Source organism: Physcomitrium patens, chromosome 2 (genome assembly GCF_059467195.1).
Source record: "Physcomitrium patens ecotype Gransden chromosome 2, ASM5946719v1, whole genome shotgun sequence".
NCBI classification, from domain to species: domain Eukaryota; kingdom Viridiplantae; phylum Streptophyta; class Bryopsida; order Funariales; family Funariaceae; genus Physcomitrium; species Physcomitrium patens.
This window is the reverse complement of record NC_143411.1, coordinates 1538922-1547121: the sequence shown is the minus strand read 5'-3', so window position 1 is coordinate 1547121 and position 8200 is coordinate 1538922. Positions and strand designations below refer to the sequence as shown.

The window sequence follows — 8200 nt, the reverse complement described above, 5'->3', positions numbered from 1 at the left end:
AAATCAAAATATAAGGAGGTCAAAAAATCAAAGACACCCATATAATTTTAATTTCTAAATTCTAAAACCTAAATCCTAACTCCAAATCTTTAGTCATAAATCCTAAACCTATGCTTCTATAAGTTATTTATTTCATTATCATAGTGTCAACAAGTTTTAATGCAATTTTGTTTGTTTGTTTGTTTTTGTTTTGTTTTGTTTTTTTTTTTCACATAGCATAAAAAAAGAGAATTTGCAATTTTGACAATCTTGTATCTCTTAAACAATAGACTTGCTAAGATTTTGATTATACTAGAGGAATCAAAAACTTTGAAAATTGGGATAAAAATAAATTCAAAATTTTAAAAACAAAAAGATTAATGATGAATTGTATTAGTCCTTTTAGATTTTACATGGTTATGGATATTGAACTTTGGAGCCTTGACTTGAGATTGTAGGTTTAACATTTCTATGAAAATGTTATAGCCTCCTAGTAATTGAATCTACAACATATAGATGTATAAGAAAATTAGTTAGTTTAAACATCTTACATATATTAATTTTAAACACTTTTAGCACCACTTTTGAAATATATATCACTTTCTATATTAACTTTATTACTAATTAAAAAATTCTTTACATTTGGCTTAAAAGTGGCATTTACATATAAAAAAATAAACTATAAATATAATATGAAGTAAATAGTTATTAGTAAAAGATACTAATAGAAAAATTGGAAGATAACAGTCCTAGCAACAAAATAAATTTTATTGTAATTAGTTGAAATCTCTACATCTATTGCAAATTTTCTTTAAACAATGACAATTTTTTTTTAAAATTATGTAAATTATCTTTTGTATTTGAATAAATTTGATAAATAAATTAATTTAGTGATCATGGACATCCTGGTTGAGAAATGTAAAATGTCCTGATATGAAGATAAATAATTCATTCAACCGTTTTATCTTACACCAGCAAACGTACACTAGACCCTAAACCCTGAACCTGCCGGTAACTCTAAGCTTGACCTGGAAAGTGCGGCAGTACAGTATACCGTACCTTCCAGGTCAAGCCTAGAGTTTCAAAGCGAAATTGTAGATCAGTATGCTCAGGAGAAAAATGAATGAAATAACTACTTGGGAAATCTTGTAACTAGACAAGTTCGAGAAGAGACAGTTCATTGAATCAGACACCAGCTTTCCACTCCTTTCATACATCTGGTTTACACACGGACCAAGCATGTCAACCATACACGATCTGTATAAGTTTTTCTAGAAGTTTAAAAACTCTTTTAACTTTCACTTTGTCTTTTCAGGTTGAAAGAAATAGTCCCCATTACATTGCCGAGAGTAATCAAGTGCCGAGCTCTACCAGGTTTCTTCTCCTTTTTGATAATTTAACCTTACTGTAACACTCTGAATACCGCATAAGTATTTCATAAATTCAATAATCTTGACCGATTCAGAAGCATACTCCAAGTAGAGGTTTCAACTAATACAGAAGCTCCTCAAAAACGGTATCAACGTTTCGATTCCATTTTTCGTGATACAGGTCCAAGAGACGTTCAGCCGGTGTTTTACCTGTGCACAACACAACAGAACCCAGAAAACTGAGAAAATGGTTCTATCGTAAAGAACCCAGAATATCTCCAGATCCGACCCAGGCTTTCCAAATGCAGAGTAGTAAGTGATAACGGCATTTTAGTTTGACCTGTTTGCACAATCTCTTCAATATCTTTGAGAAAACCAGCCTCGTTAAGACCTCGCCGAGTCAATCCATCCTACATCCCAGCCCAAACTCAGGAAGAGGAACTTGAAATTCAAAATGCATTGATAGAATATTCATACCAAATATACAAAATCATACTGATCTCTATTCGTCATAAAATTTATGGAATTAAAATTCCAGATTATTCGTGAAATAAACACAGTTTGGTTAGAATTTCCATCAATGTCCAGAGTGTACTGATGTGAAATGAACAGCATCTTGGCAGTTGAAGTCCATACCTTGGCAAGTTTGAAGATATCTTGTGCTACATGTTTCAAAAGCCCATCCCTGAAGGGAACATTCAAACCCTCCTTCGGGACCTGATAGACAATCATGTCAGTAATGATTTCATAGATTTTGTATTCAAATCGTCAGTAAAGTTCCCCAACTTAATCCGATACTGACTCAGTATGAATGTATGTTGTGCGATGTAAAAATGTGTCTACATTCATATAATTCATTTTCAATACCAGTACAATGTGGTTTCAACGTAAGGTCTTCAAAATGTCTTGAAAAACTAAGTGACACCGAAAGTATAAAATACCAATATTAGTACATTACTGTACCTCAAAACGTTCGTATCCATCCTGGAATATAATTTAAATGAGTGGCGAAACATTTCTGATAATGTTTACACATAAAGCAACGTTCCTTATAAACTCAAGCAGCTTGTATAAAATGGGTCCCCACAGTCTGAACAACTTCCTAAACTTTTAACTTCCTACAACAAAGCCACCGATGTAATAAAATTTCCAGGAAACTGTAAAGCAATTAGAAAAAAAATGATTAGAAGAGTATAAACCTTGTTGCGGAGCATGGCACGCTCCTTTTCTGTCCAGTCGTTAATGATGTCAAAAGCACCTTGAAGTGATTCATCGTCATACAACAAGCCAGTCTACAAACAACAAACGCATTTCTTGAGTAAACAAAGCAGGCTTGCTACCACTCGTCTGAGTACACTGCTCGTTATGACAAGTATATTCAGTTGGTCGGAAGTTGCTCAGTCTATCCACCGTTTTCGTTATAAGAATAATGAGCTTCGTCAACGTACCCAAAATGCAGGCAATGCACACAATCGTCGCCATGGACCACCATCAGCTCCCCTCATCTCCAAATAACGTTTTAGCCTCACCTGCGGAAAAATGATGCTCCATCAATTTACACGTACATAATGTCCGCCAACAGCAAGACTGAAACAAATCTAGACACAATAAATAAGCCGGGCAATTCAGTACAATGGTAAGAGATTTCTTGTAGAATCGAGCATTGCTCACTATAATTATCCATGTATTCAAAGATTAGACGGGAAATACAAAATGACTAGAAACCTCGGGAAATATTGTTGTTAAGTGATTCTCCCAATCGCTCAGTGTAGGCCTCTCTCCAGGCAGAACAGATAGCTTTCCTTCCAGAAAATCCTGCAAAATACAATGCTCCAAGTTGATGAAATGATTTGTGCCCTAAAGACCCGAAACTTCGGTAGCCGAAGCATTACACAACACAGATGATTAAAAAATTGGCAATCTAATCGTGTATAATAAACTAGCAATGAACGCCTTGTCATGCTAAAGCCTGCTGTGGCAAAGTAAATTACCTTAAATGACAGACCAGAACAGTCAACGTACCGACCGTTACGGTAGACAAAATACATAGGAACGTCTAGAGCATAATCAACGTACTTTTCGAACCTGCATGACAGCAGTTCTATTATAAGAAAATGAGCACGTACTAACAACCAGCAACTCAATCTAGACAAGTTGTCTGCAGCCAAACCTCATAAGAATATAGAATATGGTGGATAGCAAAATATGGCAGCTGCAGAGCAGAATTGAAGCTAAAATGTTTTCTAAATTGGCAATCTCGAGATCCAAGAGTCAAAACAAAATTCAAGAAAAACGAAATGATAGTCAAATTTACTCACCCAAATCCATCTTCAAAAACAAACGGTAAGTCTCCTGACCGATCCTTGTCCACATCTGTCCAGATGTGACTGCAAAATAGCCAATCCAAATGCACTTACCACTTCAGATATTGGCAACGAGTAAATCAAACCGACACTCTAACCTGTTCCACTTGGTCGTGTATGCTAAGAGCCACAACATACAAATCCGTCGCTTTCTTGTTCAGCGGCGGAAGGGTTAGAGAGAGGTAAGAAGTAACGAGCGACTTCTCTCACCTCCTGAAGCTCAAAAAACCATTCGGCTTCCCTTCCGTGAAGGGAGAATTTGCGAACAGAGCTGTTGCAATCTGTCACAAAGATAAGAATAAAAATTAAAAAATACTAACTAAAACAATGCTCAGAACTTAAAGATAATTTTAAACCACAAAAACGAAGTGAACAGGTGATGAATAGAGTACACAACATAATGGACAAAAGAAGCCACCTTAATAGAAAATAAGAAACTCTGCACTTACAGGCTGTAAGGCAAGCCCGACGCGGAACTTTTTAACCATGTCCGCCTCAGAGTCAAAGTCCAGATTGACCTGCAGTTAATATCAAGAAACAATGACAAACTTGGCAACTCCTAATCAACTGAATCAGGGAGAGAAAAAGAATGTATCGTTGGCACGAACGACCGAAACTTGTTCAGCAATCTCATAGTCAGGAAAGTAGAAATCAACATTCAATACAGTTGTAACCACAAGAGGTGTAGTGTAAGCACCTGAACTGTGCAGGTGCGAAACATCATATCCAGGCCGTACGATCCAACTTTTGGCATGTAATTCCGCATTATCTCGTACCTGCCCTGTTTCCAAAAATTGCAGAACATTCACTAACGATCCAAAAGGCACCCAGGACAATATCCCTCCAGCCTTTCTGGCACACAACCACCAACAGTTGAAATATAGACTCTGCATCAGTCAGGAGGGAAGTGGAAGTTCGCAAGTTATGTCAGATATCAGCAGAACATGAGATTCTTCGCGTGAAGCTCGCTTTTCTGGTCAAGCTAAGTTCATCTGCTCCACAAGACATGTACACGATGCTGTGTATGAAATAGCTACCTTTGGCATAATGGGAGTTTCTGCCACACTCCACTTGGGTTGGAATCCAATGCCTGCGAAGCCGAGGCCGAGCTCCTCTGCAACAGCCTTCACCTGCGAAAATTCTGATATTGGTCAAGACATTAAAGAACATTTCCAAGATATCATCACGCCTACTGATTTTTGCTGTAACTCTAGTCTCCCTCTTTGTCGAATAGGAATGGAGTTCATTAGCCCAGTCCAGCCCCAAAAATAAAATTACAAAATGTGACCAGATTACGATATGATTAAAATCTTTATATATATTCACATGAAAGAAGGTGGACAACCCGCCATACCTGATACAGATGTGAATTGACCTCGGCGCATGTTTGATGAAGTGTCTCCAGAGGCGCTCCACTCAATTCAAACTGGCCGCCGGGTTCCAAAGATACACTTTGACCATCCTATAAATATCACCAGAACGAAATCAAAATCCTCGATCGCTCTCTACGGTTCGCTCTCTCTCAAATGCAGAAACTCTAACCAAACCCTAATTACTGCGGAATGGTTGATACCGCTACAAGCTGAAATGAAACGTTGCCAAGGAGTTGCGGAGCTCACAAATGTCAGTCCAATTATGTTGTCTCCCTCCATCACTTTCTTCCACTCAAACCGGTCTGCTAGGCCCTCCAAAAGCTGCCTGATTTGAGCGTAAGTCATGGGCTGCAGGTTGTCGAGCTGAAACCCAAATTTCTCATGCTCCGTTCCAATCCTGCAAACCTCGAACCCTTAGAATCATCTCTGCTTCATACAACTCTCTACAACACTCCCCAACCACCTCACAGCAAACGTTACACGCGTTCCAGCCATGCTCAGATTTCACAATTCTTCGCTCAATACCTCGTCTTCGTCCAAGACATGAAGCTGCAATGCACAACCAAAAACCGTACGCATGTACCTCCATTTCTCTTTGGGTTTGCACCCAGACGCCAAGTACCCCACCAAATCCTGCCTGGTGAGGGGCTCCCCACTGCGGCTACCGCCAGCATTGTTATTCGGGGGACTCGCTGCCACAATGCACGGCGTTCTCCTCCTACACGGACCCTCAGGGCTTCCGCACGGAACGACCCTCCTCAAGCCGCCCAGAGCCTCACAAGAAGAATTCAGCGCAAGCTTTTGGCATCCAAGGGCTCTTCTTCGCACACCACCAGGAGGGGCAGCAGCAGCAGAAGCTTCCACACTGTCCAGGAACACGCCCCGGGCAGCTGCAACTTGAGCTGAGGCGACCACGGCGTGCGTGATGATTGCCATAGTGCTCTGACTGACCCACCTACGCCAAAACACAGCCACACCCCACCAATATAATCGTCTCTCCAGGACAAGCCCTAAATAAGCAGGAAAAGAAAGGAGGAGGGAAGAGAAGGGAGTTGCTACTGCTGCTGCTGGTGTGACTGAGAGCAGCCGCGGGGGCACTTTCCGGACACGCCAAAAAGTGCTAAAAGGATCTGTGAATGAATTAGTGCTATGATTGTATGATTCCCATCATGTATAACGGCGATGGCAGTTGGGGTGGCACTGGGCCATGGAAACTCCATCCCCACCCTCACCTTCCTCCCCCACCACAAGCTTCCTTTCCACTATACACAAGCTTTCTACCCCTTTGCCCAAATAAAGCTTGCTCTTTCATCCACAGTTCATGATTTCTCATTCATGTTTGTATGTGAATATGTATATAGAAGAATGTTTAATAGACCCACGCTTTTACTAAATAGACCCATCCTTGTGAAGAATATGGTAATCATGATGAATGTGGTTGGTTTTTATTGGTTGCACACCCAATAATGGGAAAATGAATCTAGAAATTTCATGATGGTTAGGATGGGTAGGTTGATTTAGTAAAAACTTGGGTCTATTTAACATTCCCATATATATATATATATATATATGTGTGTGTGTGTGTGTGTATGTCTAAATCAATCACATGTTTTGATTTTAAGACTCATTACGTGTAATATTGAGTTAGAATTGGATTCTTTTGTATTAAAGTTGTGAAGATTAGGTAGATTTTTTTTATTAATTAATCTAGAAACATGTGAAAAGTTGTATATTTTTTTTAGAAAAGTTTGGAAAAGTAGAAATTGCTAAGGTAGATTTTGCGAATTAATTGGAGTGTGGTTTTGTATGCAAAAGATGGAATCTCTTGCATAGAGATTTTATTCTATGTTTTCAAATATAATTTTTAATACTAAAATACTATTAATTAAATATTGATTTTTTTATAGCAAATTATTTTTTATATAAAATAATAAATGATATTTTAGCTATTTTAAATTATGATAAAAAATATCAACAATAAAGGCCAAATAACTTTATTAGCAATAAGAACATGAATAAAAATAAAAATTAAGTTTAATTTAGAACCATTGCTTTAGCAAAAAAGCATAAATCAACTTCATTAATTCAATGATTACACACACACACACACACACACATATATATATATATATATATATATTGTAATGATTATTATATATTTTTTAAATTATGAAAATATATTTTAAAAAAATTAACAACATAAAATATCAATAATAAAATCTTTATACCTTATTATTTTAACATAAAATTTCCATTGATTTTGTTCATATTATATTTAAGTATTTTATAAAATTTATTGAAAATGATAATAGATTTTTAATAATATATTCACTAAAACTTTATCACCAAATATTACAAAAAATTTCAGAATATAAAATATATTTAAAAAATAAAAATAGCAAAATTACTAAATCTTATGTATTGATAGTAATGAGAAATATTTAATTAAGTTTTTTAAAGAACTTTGTGCTATATTTGGAACTTCTTAGATATAAAATAATGGTTTAAATACTTTATCTAAAGAATTGCTATCTATTTTATATCCATAATATCAATTCTTATTCTAACAAAGGAAGATAACAAACAACTCAACAATTTACATAAGGTGTGTTCTTCTTTAGAAGATAATATTATAAAACAAAATAAGTTATGGAATAGTAGTAGCATCCAATAGTTGGAGCATAATTAGTAAGCATGGTCTAAGTCAAATACAAAGAATACTGTTTATTTTGACAAGGGTTGTTTGAAAGTGATGTAAAATAGTAAGATTACAAGAATTGAATTAAAATTTTAAATTTTAATAATATTTTTATATTTCAATAGGATATACCATAGAATAACATCATGTAAAGTAAAGATAGTAGAGAGTATAAAAAATGTAGAAATAAGAGCCCACGAAAAATAAATCAATAATAGAAATGTAAATGAGCTACAATATTAAATCTTAGGACACAATGGGAGCTAGAAATATAAGTGATAAATTTAGTAACTTATAGAAAGAAGTTAATATTTATAGACTAAAATAATTTATCAATTAGATAAAAAATTCTTTTACAAATATAAGAGCAAAGATATAAGATTACTGAGTCCTAATATAAATTAAATATAAGAAATT

The 8200-nt window shown here is 35.9% G+C and overlaps 1 protein-coding gene across 1 annotated transcript; it reads right to left on the bottom strand.

The window, feature by feature from the left end:
• Positions 1-1241: 1241 nt before the first annotated feature.
• On the bottom strand, positions 1242-6060 carry LOC112278860 (glutamate--cysteine ligase A, chloroplastic). Its single transcript, XM_024512715.3, has 15 exons — positions 5669-6060; positions 5332-5482; positions 5067-5174; positions 4750-4842; positions 4410-4493; positions 4162-4230; positions 3923-3993; positions 3668-3736; positions 3341-3434; positions 3075-3164; positions 2798-2878; positions 2549-2641; positions 1986-2066; positions 1690-1759; positions 1242-1559 (listed from the first exon to the last, which is right to left on the bottom strand). Exons 1-15 carry the CDS (start codon positions 6019-6021, stop codon positions 1471-1473), a joined length of 1596 nt encoding a protein of 531 aa, XP_024368483.1. The 5' UTR covers positions 6022-6060; the 3' UTR covers positions 1242-1470.
• Between the last annotated feature and the right edge of the window lie 2140 nt (positions 6061-8200).

Coding starts and splice junctions, on each gene's coding strand:
- LOC112278860 (XM_024512715.3), bottom strand. CDS start 6,021: ATGGCAATCATCACGCACGCCGTGGTCGCCTCAGCTCAAGTTGCAGCT. Junction 3,994..4,161: donor TCGGGCTTGCCTTACAGCCT/GTAAGTGCAGAG, acceptor TCTTTGTGACAG/ATTGCAACAGCTCTGTTCGC. Junction 3,435..3,667: donor GTTTTTGAAGATGGATTTGG/GTGAGTAAATTT, acceptor GCTGTCATGCAG/GTTCGAAAAGTACGTTGATT.